We start from the raw sequence: 26,936 nt of genomic DNA, 5'->3' as shown, positions 1-26,936 counted from the left end.
CTTTCCAACACAGAAAAGATCTGCTGTATCATTAATAGCCTGAAAACTGCTTTTTTGGTAATGCTTTGAAGATATACATCTTGCAAGAGAGATTTATCTCAAGGAATGAGAAAAATACACACACATAACAACTTTTTCTATGTCCCTCCTACCACAACCACCTTACCTTTGGGATTTTACATATGAATAAGAAAAAAACCAATGTAATTCAATATCATCCTCTTAAAACAGTCATAACAAAAATTGAGTCTTTCCTGAAAGGGAGCCAAGGAAAAGAAAACTGCACTACTGGTATCTTTTGCAGCTTTTTATATCAAATATTCCTTTCAAATAAGACTGCATAGGAATAAAACTAGTTGGTTTTTAGAGGCAAAAGAAAGGCACACAAGGAAACTTTAGAGAAAGGGTGGTGGGGATCACAAATTAAATCCTAAAACTAGGCAGTATTCATGGAGAAATATGCCTGTCAATCTACAGGTTGAAGGACCCAGCCTCAAAGGCTATGTAATAACATTATAGAACCAATTTAAAAATCAATGTAACATGGTTTCTAATACACTGAAACTTTTAAATGCGGTTTACATAAAGTAAGGTTAACCTCAGCTATCAACAGGTAACATGTTCTGAATCTTGCACAACTGAACTACAATGTGAGTAGTGCCAGAACAGAAAGGAACCACATATGTAAGTAAATCATTAGTCTAAATCAAGGATAGCCACCTTCCACATGCTCAGGGGCCCTTTTATTCCCAGCCACATGTCAAGGTAAAATCAATACAGCCATATTTCTCTGTGGCTAGTCCTGTTAGACCCAACACCCGTTCATACCTCCACTTTCTTCCTCAACAGCAGGCACAGGACTGTGCCACCCCTTGAGGTGACCTCCTGAGCACCCAGCGCTCCCAAGAGCCCAAGGGCTGTCAGCACGTCCTCTGTGGTCTTCCTCACTTACAACAGATTATGGCCAACTTTTACTCTGCCCTTAAAGTCAACATGAAACAGTTCCCTAGGTAGTCCCACAATGAATGTTATCTGCAGACTGTGGTATTTTGGGGAAAGAGAAAGTGAGACAAAATATACAAGTACAGTTTTCTTTCTTTCCAAAAACTATCTTTTCGTGGTGATGGCTTCTAATGCATACATTCCAGTCTTTCTAAAGCTAGCACCACAACTGGAAGATGACATATAACCAAGAAGATATTCTTCCTCTAAAAATATACTCTGCCTCTTGAATACTGCCCACTTCCGAAAAAAGGACTGGAAGGTCTTAAGGTGACTACACAGAGAGTTCAGATTTCAGAAGGACTGTCTGAATTTAGTACCTTAGAAGAGTTCAAATTACAAAAATAATTGCTATCTGAATCACACAGTCATAAAATCAAGGTGCAAAAAGCAGCACTGAAAGATTTTTCTCCATTTGACATACTCACCAAACCTGCAATGGGGGTCGGTAGTCTATTGATCTTTTTTACCAATCCCGGCTTTATTGCATTCAGCAACCTGTTACGAGAAAGGAGTATTTGTGAGTGGTAAGTCACAAAATCCAAATTATCAAACACTTGTCCCCGGCACATAAGAATTTCAGTATGGCTGGAAAAGAAGAGTCTCCCTTTTCTCCCCTCCTGAAAACACACGTGTACCCAAAGTTCCACAACTGAAATGAATAAAGACTAGAAGGAAAAATATCCACAGCACGGTACCTCGGCAATATTTATTTTACATCCTAAATTGACCTAGATCACATCAGTCTTGACAGGCTCTGGGTGAATTTTGTCACATCAGTCTGCCTCCATTGCCTAAAGGCAAGTCTTGCCTGGAAGGGCGTGAGAGCAGAAACCCAGAAGGCATCCGGGTATCACCACAGCTTGGGAAAAACAGTCTGGCAGTTACTGCACTGCAGGAAAGTGAGAAAGGACATACACTGTATGGGTGGCCTGTCTTATTTTTCTGCATCTGTACTTGAAATTAAATGCCATCCTTGCATATGTTGTGGAGATTGGAGGTCCCCATAAAACATAAATGTGAGAAGACAAATAAAAAGGGAGTCCAAAAAAACCCACCTCACCATGAAAACATCATTAGGCCAGTGATACCATGGTTGAACACTGTTCATTGTCCAAAGATTAGCAACCCCCTCCAAGAAAGTTCCCCACCACCCATGGACATGCTATGAGAAGTGCTGACATGGCTGATTGTTAGAATATTCCAAAAAAATGACCAAGCCTCTAAAAGTGGGGAATTTTAATTATAAAATCCTGTTGCAACAAACACTGTTTCTTTACCACCCTTCCACCAAGAGAAAACCCTCATGCCTTTTATCCGCAGGAAAATTCAACCAGTCCCATCCATTGGGAAGAAAATCATCAGGTCAAGACACTCACTTCAAATTAAAGATCTCTGAAGAGAAACAAAGATGACTACGATAATTTAAAACTCTTTAAAAATGAGAATAGCCACTATAGAAGAGAGGAATCTCACTTTGTGCTGACACCATCTCCATTCAAGAACCAACTCTTCTGGCAGCCTACCATGGTGGTAAAATTTATTAATATTTAATTTTTGAGAGGTCTGGCTAGGAAGTTTATCCAAACTAAAAGAATATTCCTTTCAACTAAAAGCTAAGTCTGTGATTGTTTCCAGCTCCCTACTTCTGAGCTAAGATAACATGGGGTGTGTCACTCCTATAGGCTCCACAGAGAGCCATCTCTCCATACTGTCACATTATTTACTGTTTGATTCCTTCTTAGGACTGTGGCAGTTAGCAAGCTCATTAAGGAGTCCATCCTTCCCAGGGGTGGATACCTGGCTTTGTTAACATTGAAATGATTGCTTTTCCGCACCTCCTCCTTTTTTCCCCAGAAATAGTATATTGGTTGGGTCTGTGTAATCACTTGGAGAGAACAGGGGAGATGCTATTCTAAATGTTCTCTATGATCACAGTTAATAAAGCTTCTATCTGACCTGTTCTAAGTTGTACTTGTGTTATTACACACTTGGAATCCCAACATCTCCAGCACCACCATAATCAGGAGTGGCAACAAACCCAATGTGAATGACATTTTTGGGAGTTGGGGGTATTTTCTTGATCTTCTTGCAGTTAAAAACTCTGTAACCCAAGCTCACACAGGTTGCTGTACTATTCCTGCCTTCTGCTTACAGTAGAATCTAACACTATTATGTCCTAAAAACAAATGATGAAAGAACATACTTTTATATACAAACAATTCACTTTTTCCCCCTAGATGCACAGAACGGCAAGAAAAAAATGCACATCTCCCTTTCTGTAACCATAATTTTATTTCACAGATAGAAAACAAACACTACTACTTCTTCCCCCAAAAGTCACTAACCTATCTTTCAGCATTGCATAGCAGAAACCTTAAAAAAATATTGTTTTCCATTTAGCTGCTGCAACAGGCAATTTAAGGTGGGGGGTTTTGTTGGGTTTTTTGTTGTGTTTTGGTTTTGGTTTTTTGGTTTTTTTTTGTCAGAGCACTTTTTTCCAAATACTGTAGCTCTGTTGTGATTTCAGTTGTCGATCTGCCTACTCTGTCTCAGAGAAAAAAGGATATATTAACTAAGGCATCTCATTTTCTTTATTACTCAAACGTGAATACATCAGGCATCATAACGAATATTGCAGGTGCAGATCAAAAGCCATAGACAATAACAGAAAGTAAAATAAAGAGATCTTAATGGAAACCAAAGTGCCAAAGCCCATTCTAAATAAATCCTCGAAATGGCTTGTACAGGCTTCCCTGTGAAATACGGGAGAAGGATAAAATGAGAGGAAGGAAAGGAGCAGGGAATAAACAACATTTTAGATCACAGTTTGGAGTCTGAAGAGGGAGGAAACGGGATGGGGCAAGATAGAAAAGCCTGAGGAAGAAAGGTCTCTATTATTAAAATGTTTACCTCCTGTTGGAAACATCTCTAAACAGTCCAGCACCAAAACCCCCAGGACTTGCTCACTGCAGAACATGCCAAAGGGAGATTTCTTCCAGAGCAGACTGGCTGCTTCTGAATTATTGCCTCATCTAGAGCAACAGTCCAGATGCCAAAATATCGAGTGGCTTAAGCTTGCTCTGCCACCAACCTGGCAGAAAAGCTGTACTGTTTATGCAGAGTACCTCATTAGTTGCCTTTGCTCACACAGTTACTATCTGTCCCTGCTTCTTGAAAAAGCCACTGAATACACCTCTTCCTACATAGGTCAATACACAAAAACTAAGTTTTCTGTGCCTATTTAGACTCATATAGAGCATATGTCTTGATATGTAAAGTTTTATCAGCTCCGCTAGGTTTCTGTTGAAATACGTGGCAAACAAAAACCCTAGCCGTTTCACACCGGGGACCTGGCGCAAAGCCCTCGGCCAGGGCCCAGGCAAAAGAGTCTGTAGGGGAGAAAACACCAACCCACACCTTCCCCTGGCAGCCCCCTACAACTGCAGTCCCACGCTTCCTTGCCCTGCCAACCCTAACCAAAGGACTTGGCTGCCCTGGGCCTCCCATCCCCAGCCATGTCTCGGACTAAAGAGCTTGCAGGGGAGAACGCTTGCAGCGCACACCTTCCTCTGGCAGCCTCGCTGCATCTGCAGCTCTAGCCTTTGTCCGTCCCCCAATCCTAATCCTAACACTAACTCTAATCCTAACCCTTGGCTCGTTCTGAGGTGAAGACACTCGGACATGACCCCAGCGACCAAGTTCACAAAGGAGAGAACATTTGCAGCCTAAATCTTCCTCCAGCCCCACTACACTGGCCCCATTTCCAGCCCCATTACAGCTATAGCTCTAGGCTTTGTCACTCTCCCAGCCCTAAACCTGACCATAATAGTGTGTGTTGACCTGTTAATAAACACATGTTATTTTTCTGTGCCACTCAGAAAAAGATTTTGTAAAAAAACCCCACTGGTTAACCGTTCAGGAACACTGGCAACCAGTACATGGCAGAGTACTGTCCTGCCTACTGCACTTCAGACAGCAGAAAAGTCAGACATCAGGCACTCATCAACATGACTGTAACCAGAAGCAGCTACTTTTCTGCACTTAGCTGCACAGCAAGTCTAGACACCTGCACTGTAGACATCTATGGACAGGGGAACAATTCCAGCATCTGTTGTCCAACCTCACAGTTATCTCTGAAAATTTTGTATGGCATACTTCTCCTATAAAGGCTTTCTGGTACCTTATATAACCAGTGTTTCCCTGACATGACTAGAAGGAAGATACAATAATGAAATCTCAAGGAACTTCTAACAGTAAAAGGAGCAAAGACATGACAAAAAGAAATACAGATAAAATAGTTCTTAAAAGAAATCAAACAAAATATGATGAAGGCAAAAAAACCCAACAATCCCACGGAACACCCAAAAGACAATAACCCAAACCAGGATAAAACCAAACCTCTTCAGGCTCCATCCACAAAACCTGAGTCTCTATACACACACCTGACCTATTCTCCAGACCCTTCAAGGCTCTCAGCTGTGACTTCTGCCCACCACCCCTAGCATTTACACACCTGTCCTGAGTCAGGACTATCCTCTGTTCTTCACTTCTCAAAGTCCTCCTGCCACTTTCAGTCCAACATCCACACACCCATCCTCCCTTTCCCCCATGCCAGGTGCTGGCTCGGACTCTTCGGTCATTAGCTGTTAAATGAAGCACAGTAAGACACTGCATAGAAGCTAAAACCTTAGAGCTGTCTTACCTTATGGAAATGACAGTGCATGATGGAAGTGGAAAACCGCTCCATCCCCACTCATAGGGAGAAGCTAGGTCACTTCCTTCCCCTGATAAAAGCAAGATCTGAGAGGTATGGGAAGAATCAATTGCTCTGTTCGGTGCTGTCCCCAAGGCTTGGCATTCCAGGAGATAAGGTATCTCCACAGCAGGACAGACAAACTGCAATCAGTACTAGCCACCATGTGACTAACCTATTAGACCTTCCTGGAGTTGTTTATCACCAGTTAAGAATTTGAAAAACTTCTGCCAGGAAGAGAAGGCGTTTCAGGCAACAGCTGATAAAAGATCTAATGAAAACTACCAAGAATTTCATAGGCAGTTGTCTTGCAAGAAAGCATCAGTTAAGAAAATATTCAGAGGATGGCTGCCAAAACCCAGCCTCCAAAAAGACCTTGTTTCTAAGAGGAAATGAAAAAGAAGCACTTTCAGAGAGTAAGCCTCAGAAACGGAAAAAAAGAAAGGTTGAAGTGATGTGTGTTCACAGATCAGTCCAGGCTGGAGGGACAGGTATCCAACAGAGTTCTTTGCTCAAATAACAGATCATATTCCTAAAAAGAAAAGCTGACTAATGACCTGATCTTAAAGTAAAAGGTCATTTCATATTTGAGAGTTCAGGAAATTCTATCCACAGTAAACCTTCACAGAGACATTTCTCTTTTTAAATTAAGTTTTACAGGTTTACATTCTAACAAGCAGCCTTTCAGCACTTGATAATTATTAGCCCAGACAGCTTCAGTATCCACATATTTTAAACTCATGCTCTAGCGGCAGCTCCAAAATGCCCCCAAATAGTTGAAATGGAGAGAAAAATCCACTATTAGTCTTAAAGATGAACAAATCACATTGAAACAGCAGACAATGAAAAGTCAAAATATTTTGTTGCAAAGGAAGTGGTAAAGAAGTTTCAAAATATAGAGATGTTCCTGAGGTCACAAAAATATTTTTGGGAAAACATTCTTGAGTGATTGCTAATGATGCCCCTGACATTATTTATTTAGGATCAGATGAACAAGGTGCTTTTTTAACAAGCAGGACAGAACTGACTTTGTCCTATAAAGGGCTCACAGTCCAGTCCGGTGAATAACGAACTATGCAAATAGGTAGCATTGAGAAAATGAGTATGCCAAACACAGGATAGTATGGGTCTTGCTCTGCCAAAGACTAAAAATATGAACAAGATAGAGGCCTTGCAAAACAGCTCAAGAAAGGCAACAGGGAAGACTGTATATAAATAGCTTCACAAGCTATTTATACAGAACATACCACCACAACTGACAGGAAGAGCATCCCAGGCACCTACAGATTTACAATTCACACACAGTTTTACACTCAGTAGCAATGGCCACGGATAATTGCCCAAAGTATGTATCCAATGTAATTTCTTTAACATACACTCTTGGAAAGCTGAAACCTCTCTCAGGATTACCTTTCTTTGCACTTGAGCAACACTCCATTTGAATGGCTCAGTGTTCCACAGTCTGTTGCACTGTCAATTACCAAGCTCCACTGAAAAAACTCTACTATTTATTCTACTGAGATGCCTTTTTTCTTTTTCTTTTTTTTAAAAAAAAAAAAAAAAAAAAACAAACCATAAATACAAAGACAGGCCATTCTGGCTGTATTCAAGTATGCCCCTCAATGGCTATTCTCCTCTTCTCATGCACACAGCTGAGCATTACGGTTTATGTTACCTTTGACCCCTCACCTAAACCGTACTAATAAATAACTCTTCATTGTAACACGGCAATAAAACTTAAAGATTAAAAACTCTGGATTCATATAAAACTGTTTCAAATGTCCTCACATGAACCTAAATCTTAATGCTTAATGAGCCTTGGGGCCCGTCTCTCTAAACTGGAGACATGCCAAATCCACGATGCTGATAATGTTTTGGCTTTACAACGCAGAGCCTGAAAACCACAGGAGAACACCAATCCCCTCTCACCTCAAGGCACGGGTCACATTCAACACTTCAAGTATGCCTATGAAACTCAAATACCTTCTTAGTTTCCAGGAATAGGAAATTCAAGCAACAGCCTAATTAATCGTATGGGCTGGGCATCCACTAACTTCTCCAGTGAGGTATCTGGCAAGACAAGAGTGTCTGCACTGTACAGTACACAGTCAAGTGCTGAACTGATGCCAGGCCTATACCACGGACAGACAAGTATCATAACGTATATGCGAAATCCTACAATCTACAAAGACAACTGAGTATTTGTTTTCCCCTACCAGGTCTCCATAAATGGCATGGCAATTTTACATAAGTGACATTAACTTGCAAGAAGAACTTGATTTTTAAACAGCCACACAACTGAAACACCATATATACAGTGAAGACTGTTCTCCACACCTAACGGTACCACTGACTCAGAGGACAAAGTTTTACTATTCCATAGCATTACACTTGCACTGATCTGGCACATATCCAGCCCTTGCTGAAAACAGCATTCATGTCGGCCCAAAGCTTGGTCAGATGCACTACAACCATGATGCAAGCCCAAAGAAACTCTGCTCTCTCAGAAGCAGCAGCTCATTCATCCCCAGTGACATGAAGAACACAAGCTAAGGAGATTTCTTATTTATAGAAAAAAATTATTTTCATGAGAGAGTAAATGATAAATTCCATTAAGTCATTCTTGATCACAATCACTTTCAGCTCACTCAGATTTACAGCCATACTTCACTTTAAATACTATTAAAATAATCTATGTGCATGACTAACTTTTTTTTATTTAAAACTAAAACCTAAAAACTTTCTTGTACTTTTTAAAGGCATATATTCCTAACATGCACAGCTGAAGGGAACTGCCTTTCCTAAATATTGTCCTACACAAGAAAAAGTGTAAAGCTTTTTCCTTAATTCACTGTACATATGCAATTTTACCAAGATTACTTAAGAGCAATAAAATACCTTTGTATCTGCTCTTTCAAAACATAATGAAAAAATTAGAGTCAAAGAATCCTGGTTTCAAACAATAAGCATAGTTTCTGCACACCTTACTAAGCTACATAACACCATGTGCTAATATACAAAATAAGTGTCCCTAAGAAACAAAAAAAAGTTTGGGAAAATGCTCATAAGTTGGTATCCAGAACTGTATATGCAAGTGACATCCATGTTTAACCACATACAATTATTCCTCTTTCACTTTTATATGTTTATGCCATGACTTCTCAAGGTATGCAGTTAAATATTCCTTAGAACTTTCATGCTTGAGGAAAATCAAAGATTTATTATGCCTGCATTTACTGCTATAAATTGATTTACATACATACATACATAAAACAAACATGCAGCTAAACTGTTCTACATACAGAACCCAAGGTATTACACACAATCATGATGCTGTTGGACTCCACTGCAAAGCCAAATCGTTTCTGCTGATATCTAAATCTGGATTCAGTTTGAGTTCATTGTTTAAGGTCCTTTGCCCAGGACCATTGTCCTTTGTCCATGTCCCAATTGTTGTTGCTACTCTTTTTATGGTTTGGTCCTATTCTTGACTTTAGAATCTCATTACAACTAATACAAACTTTCAGGGTAGCTGGACTCCTAGTACTGCTTGATTCCAGAGAAAGTTTGAGAGAAAATATGGTCCCAACTGCATGTCAGAAATGCTTACAGATACACTGGATATATATCACCCTTGCATATTCATATCAAAGCAAGTAAATAACTGGGATTTTCCAAGTCTCACATCCTCACAGAGACCCCTCTAACTGCTGAATGCCGAATGTGAAAGAAGGAATCCTGCAGCAGCAGAGCTGGGCAAGGGCAGGTGGATGGCAAGGAGAATGGAAAGGAACCGCTCACCTTAAAAACACACTTGCAAGAATACTAAAGCAGTAACAACTGGGCAAGGTTGCAGGAAGATGTATGCATTTTTGTCTTCATGTAGTAATTTTTAAACTTATTAATAGCAATTGTTGCATGGTTAGAAATAAAAGCAACTTCAACTTCCTTATTTGCTGTTTCAGAAAAGCAAGAGAATTACCCAAATCAGTGGGCCAGGCGGATAGAGACAGCATATACTTTTTCTTTTGCAATCAACCTTCATTCAGATGCCTGAATCCATAGAATAGAACATCTAAGCATTGCAACAACCAGATCTAATTTATTCCTGATTAATCCTCTAGCTTCTTATGATATCTGGGTCAAACCTAAATGTTAAAGCTATCTAACAGAAAAAAAAAAAAAACAAAAAACCAAAAAAACAAAACACAAACCCAAACATGTGCTGAAGTGGAAATTGGGAATTTCTAGTGATATTTCCTGCTACTGGTGTTGCATGCCTCCCTCATAGAGCTTTCCACCATCCCCCCAGGAGGGCATATTTGCCCACCCATGCAGAAGCATAGCCAGGAAACTCCTCAGTCTTTGCATATGAGAATTTAATACACAAAGCAAGAATAGAGCAAGAATTGCCTCCGCCTAGCTATGATGTCCCTTGCTGAAATCACCATCTGCACTGACGTCAGACAATTATGCTAAAAAGCCGTGAACTCATTTCAGACAAACAGAAGTTGTAGTCACTGGCTTCTCAGCACAGCTGGGTGAACAATTAGAGCCAGGACTGTCAGGACAACTGCACAAGTGGGCTTTCAAATATCCAGAAAGAAGGAAGGGCTTGTGTTACCCTCATCTGTCAGCTTGCAGCTTTATGGCACCCTGCATTGTTCAAATATGCTCCTCAGCTCCCGAGCCGAGTGCATCAAGCTATGAAAATGTCATAACGAGGCCAGATGGAGATGCCAGCGGCAGCGTAAACACTACCAGAGAGGCAGGTACAAGGCTTGTGGGTGCCTGTGGCTAGCACACGTGTGCAGGGCTGCTCCGCTGGTCAGGCTGGTGGTCCATAGCACTTCCACCCCAAGAGTCCAAGCTTTTGGCATCGCGCAGTTGTATTAGTTTTCATTTATTAAAACATGCGGATAGTTGCTAGATGTGAATGAATCATTTATAACCAGCGTAGCGATGTCTGCCGGAGTTTGCAGGCTGTGTAGGCCATAGACATTGGGATCACCCGGAGGAAAGCCTGGCTTTACTGTGTGTAAGGCTCCAACAATCCTGCTCGAGACACAGACAAAGATTCCCCCTGTGCCATTTTGCACATGGCTAGTCTGACTGTTTGGGGAATGGACTCTGGCATGGTGGCTACCCCCCTTCCCTTCTGCAAAACACCTGCAAAGTCCGAAGGTAGCTTGTGACATGTTTAGGACATTCAAGGCATACTGTTTCCCCACTCCTGACATCAGTTTCCAGTCCTCTAGCTACTGGGATCCCTTCAGAACCCGAACTTGCTTTCAGTCCTCATCACAAAATAAAACAGGCAAGGAAAACACTGAAACAGCCACATGGAAGTGAGCACCACTCCACACTCACACAGACATCACCCACACAAGTGTCTGGCTACGAGTTGCCAGTTAATGACACTAGCAGTCAGTACTGTCCTGTGGAGATAAACTGAGGCAAGTTTAGTTTTTCCCTAAATTTTCAACAAATCAGATAAACCAGACCAAAGGCAGTGAATTCATCTATCTTCAGAAACCTAAGACAGCTCTAATTTCTTTCTTATCCCCTGAAGCTTATCAGAGAATATGAGATCAGGTTTTCATCTACTTCTTGAGGTCAGCTGCGATGAAAGCACAGCAGATTGGAAGAAGGTTAAGAGAAAGCTTGAATACCACCAGATTTTGCTCATGAGGTACCCATGTAGGTCTCTGATAAACCAGAAAACTCCTGTCTAGAAAGACAATATTGCCTGTAGCAGCTTTACTAGCACTTCTTCACTGAGCAATAGATAAAAAATTAACTCTTAGGGCTTCACTTGCCAAAGCCTGTACTTTTTGAAGAGACATTAAAAGTTCTCAGTATCACACCCCAAATTTCTGTTGAGTTCTTTATTTTACAGTGGACTTGGAACCAATGAGGAGCACACTTTTATTGTTGGCCTTATAATTTGTTCGTCATCAGAAAGCCAAACTTGAAGGCCAAATTGGTAGCTCTCTGGTTAATACTCTGTAGCCTAATAGAGTTTTACCCACTAACCACAGCTACTAGGAGCAGGATGCAATACAAATATCATGGCCTCTCAGATCTGAGGTTGAGGAGACACATCCCTTCGGGCTGATTTGCACTGATCCACAGGTGGTAAACGAGGACAAGCAATTTGCCCAACATCACAGAACAATTTAGTAGTATAACCAAGTGTTGTCCCTTGACCTGCTTACTACTGGAGCTCACAAGCTTCTAAGAAATACATATTTATTTGTTTCATTAACAAAACATTAGTTAGTTAAGCATTCCACCTTAAAGATTTACAGCAGTTAAATCAGACTACCTCTGCTTACTTGCAGATAAGATTACAATCTAATCTTGAAATACACATCCCTTGCTTTTCATGCAACACAATTCAACCTGAACATTTAAAGAGCAATGTGAAGTGATTCAGCACACAGCACTTCCCTTGAACACACAGAGGAGAGATCTTGTGCAAGAGGCAACCCTTAAATACAAAGAGGTAAACTACATGCTCCTTCCGAGTTCCACAACTTTTGATCAACAATAACAACTACTTCCCTCCTCCCAAAGCCACTCCTCAGCAAAGACATGCAACTACAATCAAACTAGATCATATCATTTCCTTTATATTTTTTCCCCCTTTAACAGCTAAAGTTCAAGCTGTCTGATTAATGACACTAGTGAGCTATACAACAGTATTTACACAAGTAGGTTTCAAAGCTATCGTAAGCTACCTAGAGTTGAGTTACAGGATATTAGCTCAACTCTACCGCTGAAAACAGTTTCCAAGTTCCAGTACGTTTCATTCATAGAATAAAACTTAACCAGTAGCTGCAATGGTCCAGCTAAACATCTCAAGAGATCTCGTTTACAAATTTCAATATGCATTCAGCTCTGCACAAGCTTCATTCTTCTGGTGTGCAAAGACAGCTTTTACCAACTTCAGTGACAGCCCTCCACACCCAGGAAAAGAAATCAGTCCATACAGGTGATTCGGATCACTGGATTCTCCCAAACTCCTGACAACCTGCATGGGATTTTCAAAGAACTACAGGCATTAGGGCACACTTCCAAATTGCTCTTAAAAGTCACCAGCTTTGGCATCTAAGCCCACAACATGCTTTTGGAATACTCTGCCTAAAAACTAGCAATTAAAGCCACAGAGAGAAACGTGCAACAGCTAACTTGCATCTCTTGTCCAAAAATTACAAAACACATCATTCAAATACACCTTTAGGTAAAATTTAGAGGATGTCTAACATTTCCAGAAACTATAAAAGGAGCTGAGTATTGATGGTATACAGATGGCTAACTGTTGACAGTGTTCGGACCTGGCACTGGTCCAAAATGCCTCACTGTAGCAGAGATGTCCACAGGCAGGTGCGGAACACCATTTGCCAATCTGTGGTTAACATCTTTAAATAAAAGGAAACCAAAAAGCAAACACCATTTTTACTTTACATAATTCAACTAAGGAGCTGGGGTGGAGTGAGGGAAGCACTTTGCAAAACCTGTTTTCTTTAAGCCACATTTCAATCCTCACTATAACAATAGCTTTGGCACTGAAATGATGCTGCAGTGAAATACCAGTGTGCACAGTATCAAAACTCGTAACAGGAAACCAACAATTGGACATACTAGGTAATATTCATTTCAGCTTTAATCAAGATTGTATTCAAGGCTTGAAACTGTAAGTGTTACTTACTCACACAGAAGAATGCCGTTTTCTAATCCAGAACGAAAATCTTTCTCACCAAAACTTCTGCCTGTCACTTGCTGCAAAAGAGTAGGGGGAAACAAAAGGGTGACATCTATTAGAAGATGTGCTTTATGAGAGCAATTCATAACATTCAGTTAAAGCATCTGCTGCATAGGAAACATCAGAGCTTTACAGGCCTTGCCAAAGGACTAAGTCGTGTCCATCGACCAGTTTCTTCCTTCCCATTTCATTGAGTTATTTAACACATAAAGCTAAGTATTTGCTCTGGCCAGTGCAATTACAGATTGTAACAGAGGTGTTCTGTAGAAGTAAAAAACAAAAACAACAACTACAATGTATTCTTCAGAATATTTTAAAAATTTTATTCTATAGCATTTTGAGTTCTACAACTATTGTATTTAGACAAATTATGTATTTTTACTGCTTTTTTTTGCACCATGTTAAAAATCTTGTACTGGGCTTCAACTTTTGGCCTTTAACCTATCACCTCTATAGAATAAACAAAGGCAATTGGAAGCACTCACATGAGGTAACAGCCCTTCAGACACACACCACAATACTCCTGGTCATATTAAATGATATTTCACATCATGAAGTCAACTGTGAGCATGAGTACAAACTCATTAGAAGCTAAGGTTTAGGCACCTACTCACAGTCCTGTCAGGGATGTTTAGACCAGGAGGTACATTCTGCATTACGAGCTCTTAAGTCAGTCTGTGCTGCTTAGGGATGGACCATCTAGGAACTGTCTAGGAATCCCAGTCTCGCCTGAGGGTGCCGGATGCTACAAGCATGACTGAACCCTCGTTTGTGACTCACTACCATGTTGACAATGGCTTGTCATTCATCCTCAAATCATTCTCAACAGATGACGTGTTCAGTTAAAAGTAAAGAATACTTTTTATTACCACCAACAAATATGTAAAAATAATTGCTATGTTTAGAGAGCACTGAACAGAAACAAAACAAAGCCAAAAAAGTCTGCCTAGTTTTTAATTGTCCTCCAGGAGGTCTTCTCCTCACCCAGCCAAAACATTTACCGGATGCTTATAGAATTCTCATGGCTTGCATCCAATCTTTCAGCAAGACCTTTGCTCTGGGCATTGCTTCCACCATAGAGAATAGTGACTTGGGGACACATCTGTCCTTACGTCCCCATTTTCTCCTTGCTGTTCCATTCAGATACAAGACCCTTCCCCTCCCAGTTTCCTGTCATAAAGACAGCAATTTATAAAAACTGACAAGTTTGGCACTTTCCCACGGGATTAGCGAATGCACCAGCTTTCACGAATGCTGGTTATAGCGACACACAGTCTTAGACAGAACAACACTTTTTTTGAATTGAAGTGCAAATACAAAGCCTAAAACCTAATCCCCCACTGAATTATAAACACATTGGTTTTCTTCATGTGAAGGAACTACTCCCAGCAAACTAGTATGACAGCGTGCAAACTTTAACCCCCCATACTCTGTATCATAAAGACATCAGTTGACAATCATGGTTTATGCAAATACATAAACTAGAACAAGGCACTGTGTTTCCCTCATACCTCAGAAGAAACCAGATGCAATTTGCCAGTAGTGACTTCTAATCATTTACACTATCTCTAATCATAGTAAATTATCTCTAATCTTGATCTGCTGGGACAGAGGAAAATCATGACAATCAAACCATTAGCATTTGGGATGAATAACAGACGGAGCACATCAAAACTGACTTTTATTTCACCCATAGAATAAAGTACAGCACAGAAAGAAGTAGGAAGAGCTATTTCATAACAGCCTGACTCAGTGTTTTTTTCATCTATACAGAAAAAAAAAAAAAAAAAAGAAAAAGGATAGTAATTTTATTTCACTCAACATCAAAAGTTGCAGCTATGGACGTCAATCTTTTTATGTGTTTGTCGAACACCTTTATTCACCAGGGAGCAGTACTGAAACTGTTAACACAATTCAGGTAAGAATCTACCTGCCAAAAGCTGTCGCCTGGGTATCACTGTCATTACTGCTGATGTAGGAAGGTTTCTACAGAATTTCTGGCCACACGAATAAAATCATGAAATGCAAATGCACAGCTGGAACAACAATTAATCCAGTGGATGTACAACAGAAACTGACAGCAGGTGAGGAAAGACAGGAAGGTCCAAGAACAGTGCATGTCTGTTTGAAAAGGAACTGGAAGTAAATGAGGCATGGAAAGGCTTATGCCTACTCTAGATGGTCCCGCTGCAGAGGGGAAACATTAATCAGCTACAAGTCTCCTGATTTAGCCAATTAAAATGTAAGAACAGTTCCACAGAGAAAAGCTAGAAACCAAAAATAAGCATGAAGATGGCATTAAAAATGACAAAGATGAGCCCAAAAGAGGACTGAGAGGAGAAAGAAGCTGCATCCACCTTTTCCAGAGGAAATCAGAGCTCAGTTTCTTGGCATATGCACACACATACGCGCGCGTGCACCCACACACGCCCCCCTCTGCAGAGGACACTTTGGGCTATACTGGATTGGGTTTGTGTGGCAAGGTTTTGGTAGCAGGGGGGCTACAGGGGTGGCTTCTGTGAGAAGCTGCTAAAAGCTTCCCCCATGTCCAATGGAGCCAATGCCAGCTGGCTCCAAGATGGACCCGCCGCTGGCCAAGGCCGAGCCCATCAGCGATGCTGGTAGCACCTCTGGGATAACAGATTTAAGAAGGGGAAAAAGTTGCTGTGCAACAGTAACTGCAGCGGGAGAGAGGAGTGAGAACATGCAAGAGAAACAGCCCTGCAGACCCCCAGGTCAGTGAAGAAGGAGGGGAGGAGGTGCTCCAGGTGCCAGAGCAGAGATTCCCCTGCAGCCCGTGGGGAAGACCATGGTGAGGCAGGCTGTCCCCCTGCAGCCCAGGGAGGTCCACAGTGGAGCAGATATCCACTTGCGGCCTGTGGAGGACCCCACACCGGAGCAGGTGGATGCCCGAAGGAGGCTGTGACCCCATGGGAAGCCCGCGCTGGAGCAGGCTCCTAGGCAGGACCTATGGACCCGTGGAGAGAGGAGCCCACGCTGGAGCAGGTTTTCTGGCAGGACTTGTGACCCTGCGGGGGACCCACGCTGGAGCAGTCTGTGCCTGAAGGACTGCACCCCATGGAAGGGACCCACGCCGGAGCAGTTCGTGAAGGACTGCAGCCTGTGGGAAGGACTCATGCTGGAGGAGTTCATGGAGAACTGTCTCTTTTGGGAGGGACCCCACGCTGGAGCACAGGAAGAGTTCGGAGTCCTGCCCCTGAGGAGAAAGGAGCGGCAGAGACAACGTGTGATGAACTGACCACAACCCCCATTCCCTGTCCCCCTGTGGTGCTGGCGGGGAGGAGGTAGAGAATTCAGGAGCAAAGTTAAGCCCAGGAAGAAGGGAGGGTTTGGGGGAAGGTGTTTTAAGATTTGGCTTTATTTCTCAATACCCTACTCTGATTTGACTGGTAATAAGTTAAATTAATTTTTTTCCCCAAGTCGAGTCCGTTTTGCCCGTGACAGTAATTGCTGAATGATCTCCCTGTCCTTATCTCAACCCATGAGCCTTTTGTTATATTTTCTCTCCCCTATCCAGTTGAGGAGAGGAGTGATAAAGCAGCTTTGGTGGGCACCTGGCATCCAGCCAGGGACAACCCACCACACATACTCTCAAGAACTATAGCAGGCCTACAGGCCAGCCTCGTGCACATTGCTGAGATAACCTTTGCTCAGCACACTGAGAGCAGGAGGAGTGAGGATTTAAACTGACTTCATGCAAAAGGATTGGCACTCGTATTTGCAAACAGAGTCCCACATAGCTAAGTGCATACCAAAGTTTGCCCAAACCCACGTAAAAAGGAAAGCATGTGCATTAGCCATGGTATCACAAAACTGTTGCATGCATCACAGGACCATGTTCATGTTATTAGTCTAAGCACTGGTCTGTTCCTACTAGCTTATCTTCTTCCACGTCTGGAAAAAAGCCTCCGGTTTGACTGCTGGATGAAACTCTGAAAACACCGACGTACAAGGACTAGAAGGTAGTGTTTACAGTGCTTCTACTGAGCTTTATTGGACAAAAGAAAATTGTTCATCTGCAGCCAGGTACAGAAAACTGGAAAATGGAGGAACAGATCTTTAGCCCATCAGCTTTCATACTACAGAGAACTGGTGTTCGGAACTGAACTTGCACAAAAAGAGTCATGGACAAATGCAAGGTAGTCTGTATCCTGGACCACTGCCTTCAGGAAAGGAGAGGGGAAGAAAAAAAAAAAAAAGCAACACCAAAAAAAACAATGAAGATGTTAACTGAAAGAACATTGAGACCTGGCCTTTCTTCGCAAGGCCCTCTCTAGACCACCACATCTTACATCCTTTCAAGACACAACTCCACCTGCTACCTAGCATCGTCCCCACATCACCAGTACAGACCAGCACACTTAGGCAGTACAGGAGGCAGGAAGATACATGGAAGAGTTCCCTATTCACCTCTGCAATGCCCACACACTGTAATTCTCTGCAGTGCAGGAGTACCAGTGTTAGAACGAAGCACCTTAAAGGCAAAACACAAGCTGCATGCTGCTAATGATTACTAAAAATCCTGCCACTTCTTTAATAAGTTCTACAAAGCTGAGAGGAAAAGAGCTGCCTTTCCATATCATACTGTAAATTACAGAACAGAAGCAAAACAATATAATTTATTATTGTGCTTCATTTATGTGAAGAGGAGTTGGTTTTATTCATCATCTGGATGATATTTTCTTCTCCATAAAAAGCTGTAAGCATCTTCAACCAGGGCAATTATTTGACTGCCGGACGCATTTCTCAGTTTCACTGCCACTTAACAACCCAGAAAATGAACCTAAAATGAATAATAAAAGTTTTTCTAAAAGGAATATTAGGAGACTAAACCACAGCACGCTGACTATCACAAGGTTATGGCAATGACTTTAATATGTACTTACACAAACTAACACTTCTTATATACAGTATTGTTGCTGATTAACTCCTTTGTTCTTTGCAGTTACGCATGCCACTAAATTTATGTCATCAAGAATGGCTGTCATCCAGCCACTAACCAGTGCCATATTACACAACTCTATTTTCACTAAGCTTCAGTTCACGTTGTTTTCCTTGCATTTTGTACTGCTGCTGGTGCTTCCTGAGATGGAGCTTGCAAAGCCTCTGGTGTCAAAATAGCTTAAGGGCATGAAAAAGAAAAGGTGACAAATTAGCGAGCAGATGCTGGCCTCAGGTGAAATTTATCTCGGCCAACAAGATATAAGTAGTTGAATAAACACTAGGTCATAAGGGACAACACTTTGAAAATAGTTAGCTTCATTTTCTATGTGCACATCCGAAAATAGCATGTAAAGCAGTGAACAAAAATATAGACACAGCTGGGAGAGGTCTTTGTTACTCATTACGCATTTTGGAGAGCTTGTGAAGCATGACAGCGAGGAAGAAGATTTTCAAAAGGTTTGGTAGGCTGTTCATTTCTTTGTACATGGGTATGCTGCATTTCCATTTTATGCAACCACTACTTTCCCCTATATAATTTTTTTACTTAAATTTAAAAAGCCCACCCTGCTACTTAACTAGAAAACATACTGCTTTTACTTCAGGGAGATGTAAAAGTAAGGCTTAAACTGTAATAATCACAGGTATGTAAACAGAAAGCATTGGATCACATAAGCAGCAGGGAACACAAACCACCGAAGTTTTTAGGGCATCAGGATTTGGCACCTCTAGAGTAATGAATTCCTACTTCCTAATTTCTGAGCTATCATTTGAGCTAGCAACATGAATATGCACGTTAAATTCCTTTTTCATATAGCATAGACAAGAGATTTCTGAACTAAACAACACTGACAAATTTAAAGCCAGCTTTGCCTTTGCAGACCAGAATTGTACCACATTGCTATGGTAGCACAATGGAGACCCTTCACCGGCTCCTGGTTCTGCCACGTATTGTTCGTGTGATGCTTTGGTCTCTGCAAAAGTGGACACAATGCATCATCTAGGCATGAGCTCCCTCTCTCTCACTCCACAGCAAAGGGATATAAATTGCTAAAACCATAGCAACATAAGCCAGTCCTGAACAGCGTTATTACAAATATTAGGAAGCTAATTGATTTAGTACAGACAAACTTGAGGGCTGCATGAATGGAGCTTTCCAAGAGCAACGAACACTGGTCTAGGCATACCTATCTTCCAGGAAAGCTGAATGATGACAAGCACTCTGTACAAAGCTTTCCAAGGCATTACAGTATTGAGGTAATTTACTAGTGAAATCAATAAAGGGCGTACAACTTAAATACCTTTAGCGTGTATTGCTACTCTCAGTGACAAAACCAGCATGAGCTCAGAATGACTAATGTAGCCAGCAATGAACCACCTGAAATTCTGTGGTATGGAACTTGAAAATTTAAAGAATGCATGGGAGGAAGCAGGGAGATTTCACACTTGGGTACCAAGATTAATCTGCAAACAAAGCAATTAAAGTTATTTATTTTTAGATCTTCCACTTTCTGGTCACTTAAGTTTAACTGCAATTTGCAAAGTTCACTAGCTGTGCTGAAGTCCCCTTAGTTCTCTTCGTCTGGCTATTCACTCTCATACTATTCTTTAAAGAGCCAGGGAGCTGACTTGCTCTTTTTCACACTTCACAAGAACTCCATTTTTTCTACCAACAACAGAATAAAATAGGGGACAGCATATTCTCCTCCATTTGCTTTAAATGCCCTTCTGCCACACTGTCAGTTGGGTTAGCTGACAGTTTGGTGTCAACATATAGCATGGGAGAACCATACCCGCTAATACAAACATACTCCCAACTCCTCTGGGGGACCCAATTCTAAGTCCTCACTAAAGAAATTATTTCATTACTACAGTACACTAGTCAGTGCCTTTTCTTTTCCATGAAGGGAGCAACAACTAAAAAACCACAACAGCTGATTTATTTTTCCTGATCCTTTGCACAGTTTAGTGAGGACATGATCCTATGAATGGACACATGCATTTATATTTAATGTGTAGACTAGAAGAACAGGGTCAGTCAGTACTCCATTTAGGAAACATGACAAAAGAAATATAGAAAGAAGAGTAAAACAAATGCACCACCAGACAGAAATTTCCACTCCAGGCCTCCACCATCCCTATTCTTCCTATTAAACAAGAATTTACCAAGATGAAGACAACAGAGCTCCACTTATACTCAAGACAAACCACAAGCCAACTCTGAAATGCTACAGAGCAACACTACTCCACTGACTCAGGCCTTGAGTTTAGCAAGTCTTTGACAACACCCCTTCAATGTTTTCATATATACCAACAGAGAGAAGAGATCAGCCTCTGAGCAGCTGCACTACAATTCTGCCTGCTGAAAGGCCAAGACATGATGGGAGAAGACAACTGCAAGCAAACGAGGCTTATTGCTGCTGATAAAGCACAGACATCAGTATATTCCTCCTTTCCCCATTAACATACCCCCACCATCAGCAGCTATTACCTACCTAAGGCTTTAAAGCCAAGTCTGGGAAGTTTTTGTCCTTAATAATCCTGCCCATCACCAGAGCTTTCCACACTGAAATTCTGCATTGCTAACAGTAGTATTATACACACAGGGTTGCCATACGTTGTTTGGATTTATGATCTTGCAGAGCCGCGCACATTTCTGCCAGGACATCTGGTAGTACAATCCTGCTTGGCTGGCAAGCTGCTAAGGAGCGTTAAAATTTCATGATAGAGTAAAATCAGCCTCCTTTTTCATCTCCCCTCCCTAATGGTGTTTGTATACATTCTCAGGTGCATTGCCAAACGTTGCAGCCTTCCCTTTGGGGTGAGGTGGGGCAGAAAACGTTTCATTCAAGGTTGAACATTTTGTGGAGAAAGAGAGCAAAGAGCAGCAAGAGAGAACTTAAAAGCGACTTCCGTCAGACTTCTCTTGGCTGCAGCACAAGCCCTGAAAGCTTCACCTAGCAGCAGGTCATCTGTTACATCACATTGTATTTGACAGTCAGTAAATTGGTATTGCATTGCTGTTTTATGGGTAACTAGATTCTTATCTGTACTTCAAGCGGTATTATCAAAATTAGATACCAGATGACAGACATGACAGAACACCCTAAGATATCTGTTTTTAATCAGTGGTTCAATTTAAGGTTCTTTTTATTGCTAAAACAAAAAAAAGAAAAGAAAAAAATAAGGTCTCTATGAGAAAAACTTATTTCCTGTACCGTGAGATCCATCATCTCTTTATTAGTTTTAATGTGAATTAAAGAAGGGGGGAGGGGGGTGCAGGCTCCTGCCATAGATTCATCAGTCAAGTGTTCATCCTCCTTCTTGACTGGGGAGAAGGAAGAATGAGGCATTATTTCAGGAAAATAACTTGTATTAAATGGAAGCTACATCTTACCATAACGATATGTTCTTTAGCTCTGTACTCTCTTCTGTAAAAACAAGACCCCATGCAGACGGTCAGAGGAGCAGAGATCAGGATTAGCATGTACCATGCGGAGCCAACAAGTACAACACACCAGAAGACAAGAGTGCAGGATGCACCTCCTCAATCTGAGGCCCTTGTTTAATCTAGCCCTGGCCGTCTGGAGAGCCTGGCCTCAGTCCTCTACACCATCTGGAGAAGCTCCCTGTTCGGCTACCCCTTTTACTGCTGCACAACTTATACCAGTTCAGGGTGAACCAGTACTTAATGGCAGTCCCTGCACCTTTAAAGGGAAGAGGAGCAGATGACTAATAATTACTAGCTATCATGAACACCTTTTCCCAAGGTCTTATTTTCTCACCCAACCAGGCTAAACAAGCAGGGTGCTCACTGAAAAATGAAAGGCTGATTGAAATTGTTATGAATTTTCCAACCTCTTCAGTGTGATCCCCTGGGGCTTGCCATGGACAGACAAGCACCTGCACTGCTTTCTATTGTCACTCTTGAGTTGCACACAGAAAAAAAGTGTATACAGGGAACTACTCTCAGAAGCAGTAACTATTGATTTAGCCCTTATTATTTCCCTAACATGATCCTTCTTGAAGCTGGAATCAGTGCTGATGGAGGGAGATAACTCAAGCTCTGGCTACAGAACTCAGAGTAGCTGTCAGACCAACACGTCAGCCTCACATTTTATCACCAAGCCAAAGATTTTTTTAGCCGAGGCCAGGAGAAATTTTTTCCGTTGCCTCAGGTTGATTACACTAGCAACTATCCAGCAAAACAGGAAATTGGGTTTCTGGCCATCTCTAAAAGAGCAAAGAATTAGAATAGACGTTGTTTTATCCTTTAACTCCTTTTTCTAGTTGCAGTATCCCACGGTCTTGAGAAACTGCTCCTCCAAAATATATGCTACATTGCATCATCTACATGTCAAAACTGAAGCACTGCTAATAAAACCCTCTATTTTCTCTCCTCCAGCTTTAGAAAGTTTAGACAGTCCTGAATCAGAAGTGTTTAAAGCTCTGTCAACTAATTACAGCTGCAGAGGCAGAGCAAAACACAGGCAGCAGACTCCTCATTGAGCCCAACATCTTGTCTCACCCTCAAAGCAATGAATAGATCAACAGCTCTGTAGGAGATGATGGGATTGCTGCAGTATCTAGATTTGTTAATCCCCACTTCACACTGCTCTAACCTATTATACATTATCGCTGCATTTGTGTTTTACAAGACCACTGCGCTACTTCTTCTTGGATGAGCATATTTTTTACACCAGCGTGTTGCTTTTTGCCAGGAATGTGTGTGCTTCTTGGCAGACAACTTTAAAACTGCACACATTTAAAGCTGGACAGAGACAGAAATACAAACTTAAAAGAAGCTCCAAGTTAGAGAGTCCCAGCACTAGAAGCACTTCAGCTTGTCATTAACCACTGTCAACAGAGAGACTACCAAAGCTCAGTACTGTTACTGGGCTTTTGCAATGAAAAATGTCTGCTAGGAGACAGCAGCTTCCCTTTTTGAAGAAATTAGGTGTTCACTTGAGCAAACCATTACTGAATTTAACCAGCCATTCAAAGATGACACTTAATGTCTTAAGGTCTCAGTGGAGCCTCCGACATGCCAATGATGAGCATCAGTAGGCACCAGTCTACCTTGAAGCTTTTAAATTTAATGTCATCAAGTCATATCAAGACAAGTCCATATGTAAAGTGTCCCATTTAGAGTCTGTACAATTTAAATACATATATATAAAAGGATAGCTCAGCAAGGTATTTTAAGACCTGGTTCTCCAGACAATAAGCCTGGAAGCCCAGAGCAAGCAAAGCAGGAAACTGTCAATGGGAGTAAGTCACTTCATATAGACACCACTGAAAGGCATAATTCTATCTACTGTCAATATAACTCTGCAAAATTCTGCTTCTTTCAAATAAAAGGGAAGGAGGAAAAAAACCCCAACACTTCTGAGAGCAATATCTGAGCTCCTTGGATGTTGCCTCCTAACTCTGGATTGTCACTTGGCACGTTCTCCAGCAGGAACAGAGCTGCGTGCCACAGCTTTGCAGTCACTTGCAAACAAACCGCAAAACTACCAGCTTCTAAACAGGAAAAAATGTGCATTTCAAAAATCACAGAATGAAGAAAAATTATCTACTTTCCTTAAGAAAGCTAACCTTAATTCAGTTGTACACTTCTGAGACCTTCATTAATAACTCTTTGGAAGTAGATCTATTTTGTTCCTGCCTCTATAGAGACACACTTAAGAAAAGGCATTCACATTCTGAATGCTTTTCCAGCTAAGCCAGTTTTTAAACACCATTTGGCCACCAAACAAGGGTGGAGCTATATTCACAGTGCTGTCAGGGAGCAGCAAGGGCCATCTGCTCCCTAAAGGCAGGCAAGCCAGGAGATGAGGGTGGCCCCAGCACAGGCTGTGTCCTCACTGATGGGACATGGTTGCACTGGGCATGAACTAAAAGGTAAAGACAGGTATTGGTAACAAGGTCCATCCACAGCATCAAACATGACAAAGCGATGAACCAGCTCTGGGGTCTGTCCAGGGAGTTCAGTCAGGAGCAAAAGGAGATAGGGCCAGAGACAGGACTGGAAACAAGGCTACAACATGGGTCCAAAGTTCATCCAGGAGCCAGGACCAAAGACAAGGAATGGATACAACCTACAAGGTACATACAAGGGGTCCATTCAGGAGACAAGGTACCTACAGCATTATGCTGCATGCCAACAGCAACGGCTCCAGAAGCACCACCTCTGAAGCCATGACAAACCTGACCAAGGAGCAAGAAACAGAACAAGCAACCAGAAGGCTCACTCTGCAAGTGCCATCTCTGCTGCCAGATACTCCAGACACCAACAATACCCCTGCAATCCACAACAATTACTGGTTCTCAATGACGCTGATTCACTTTACCCATCTTATGGCAATAGAAAAACTCCTTTCTTCCCCTTCTCATCTTGCACGAGAACTGAAGAGGATAACACGTCCACAAAGAGAATACTACCATAAGGGAAGAAGCAAAACCAGAAAAGAAATAGGAAGGTATGCTGAAACAGAACAAGTACATTCCTCCAAATTATGATGACACTACAAGCAGATAGAAAGCCTATTGCAGCCACTACTGGAGTAGACTGGTTGTCTGTTCTCCCCCCATTCTGCTCCATGCCTCCCATGTCCCAAATCCTGAAGGAGAGGCAATAGCCCTGCAGAAGGAAACAGTGGCTGCCATTAATGCTCCAGACAAGAGAAACACTTAAGAATAGCTAAAATCAACTGATGTTTTAGAGCAAGTGGACATGATATGGTGGTAGATTTGACTGCCTTTAAACAGAAAAGAAAGTACTTCTGTAAGATTTCAAATCACAGCCTACTCTTGAAAAGGCACTTCCAAGAGCAGCCACCAGCTTAAAAAAAAAAAAAAAAAAAAAAAAAAAAAAACCTCCTATTCTTTTTTTCCACCTTCTGCACTATTTCTTCTTTCCCCTACTCCTCCCAACCTCCCAAAGTCACATTTTTCCCCAACTAAAGAAGGTTTAGACCTATCTTTCAGCAGATTGCTCCCATAGGAGCTAGTTATCTTGCACTGCATAATGAGTACTAGAATTGAAAGCCATTTTTCATTCATCTGATTTAGCTGGAATAGGGCAGTTACATGTAGGTACCAGTAGAGTTTTCTGCTAAATGGAATTCATAAATCAGTATTGTTGTCCCCTGCAATGATAAACACGCCACTTACAGATCCAGAGCATCAAATCAAGACCTATTTACAAGGTTGCCCCTGAGACAGAAAACAGCAATGTCACACAGGGTAAGTTGTTGCTATTTTCTCCCCTGCTGCTGCAGATACAGGGAGCCTTTGTTTGGAGGACATTGAGAACAGAGGGAGAAAAGGGAGGAGGATTGATGATGCTTACAACAATAACAAACACTGCTCTCTTCTATTGCTAGAGCACCTGCTGCCTCTATCAGTTCAGGGTCATCCATCATGCAGCACGCCAGCAGCGACAGCTCCAGAAGCACCAGCTCTGAAGCCATGACAGACCTGACCAAGGAGCGAAGGCACAGAATGAGCAACCTCTCGTTATCAAATCAATGAGCTGCACTAGCACTCATTCTCTTCCCTCTTTATGGCTCCGTGAAACAAATACTAGGAACAATTAGATTAAGCATCTGGTTCAGATACAGACACAGGAATAAAAGAAATTTGCCTTCAACAAAATTTGTCAGTTTAGCCTTGTAGTAAAGAAATTCCTGAAGAGAGAAGGAAACCCGTCAGCTATTTTAATTGATGTTACTTTTATTTTTACTGTTAGTGGAAACCATGTAAGGTCTAAAGTGGATTGAAAGGAATGTAATTATTTCATTGTAATGCTTTAACAGTGGAAAAGGAACCTATTAAAAACATGCTTAACTTTTCCAATCTAAACAATGAGAACTGCAAGTTTCAAAACATTTGCTACATTTCTACAATTTCAAGAAATCTTTGATTTGGCCACTTTCCTGGCAGAATCAGACCTGTCCCATGAACATGTTCATGCTTCCCTCATGCTACCAATCCAGATCACCTCACTCATGCCAAAAGGGCAAGTCAAATGCTACATTAAACATGAAGCACTGGCAGGACTCAACGTTGAAAAGTATATTTAAATATATTATCACCATAGGATTGCAAAGCACTTTTCAGAATTAGTTGATTAATTCACAACTTTCCGCTGTCAAAATGAGAGGAAAAAGCATGATTGATTGAAGCTCTTTATCAGCACATTGGTTTTCCATGTACCTCCTGACACTCATGTACACTGAGCAACCTTCCTCAAATCTGAAATAAATTTTTAAAAATCCAGAGATCTTGAAACTGGTCGTTAATTAATCATATGACTATATAAAAAGGGAAACAAAGTTTCTTTAAGTTACTTTCCTAAATGAGTTGTTTTCAAATTTCACATATTATTCAAATAGTGGATGAAATTAAAGGCAAATAAATATCGACAACTTTCTCTATTCCTAT

At 41.4% G+C, this 26,936-nt stretch overlaps 1 protein-coding gene across 6 annotated transcripts in view; it reads right to left on the bottom strand.

Annotated features, from left to right (window-relative positions):
* The window catches only part of LIMCH1 (LIM and calponin homology domains 1), a 181,921-nt gene that overhangs the window by 100,889 nt on the left and 54,096 nt on the right, over positions 1 to 26,936 (bottom strand). For 5 of the 6 annotated variants that reach the window (XM_030007793.1, XM_030007801.1, XM_030007812.1 and 2 more), the window contains exons 2-3: positions 13,473 to 13,543; positions 1,431 to 1,500 (exon numbers count right to left, since the gene is read on the bottom strand). In XM_030007793.1, coding sequence (XP_029863653.1) covers positions 1,431 to 1,500; positions 13,473 to 13,543 — 141 coding nt within the window. Of the gene's footprint in view, positions 1 to 1,430; positions 1,501 to 5,707; positions 5,726 to 13,472; positions 13,544 to 26,936 lie in introns of those variants that run through there. The other variant, XM_030007851.1, reaches the window with a different exon arrangement.

This window comes from Aquila chrysaetos, chromosome 1 (genome assembly GCF_900496995.4).
Source record: "Aquila chrysaetos chrysaetos chromosome 1, bAquChr1.4, whole genome shotgun sequence".
Lineage (NCBI taxonomy): Eukaryota > Metazoa > Chordata > Aves > Accipitriformes > Accipitridae > Aquila > Aquila chrysaetos.
Note: the sequence above shows the minus strand (reverse complement) of the source record. Positions and strands in the feature narration are given on the sequence as shown.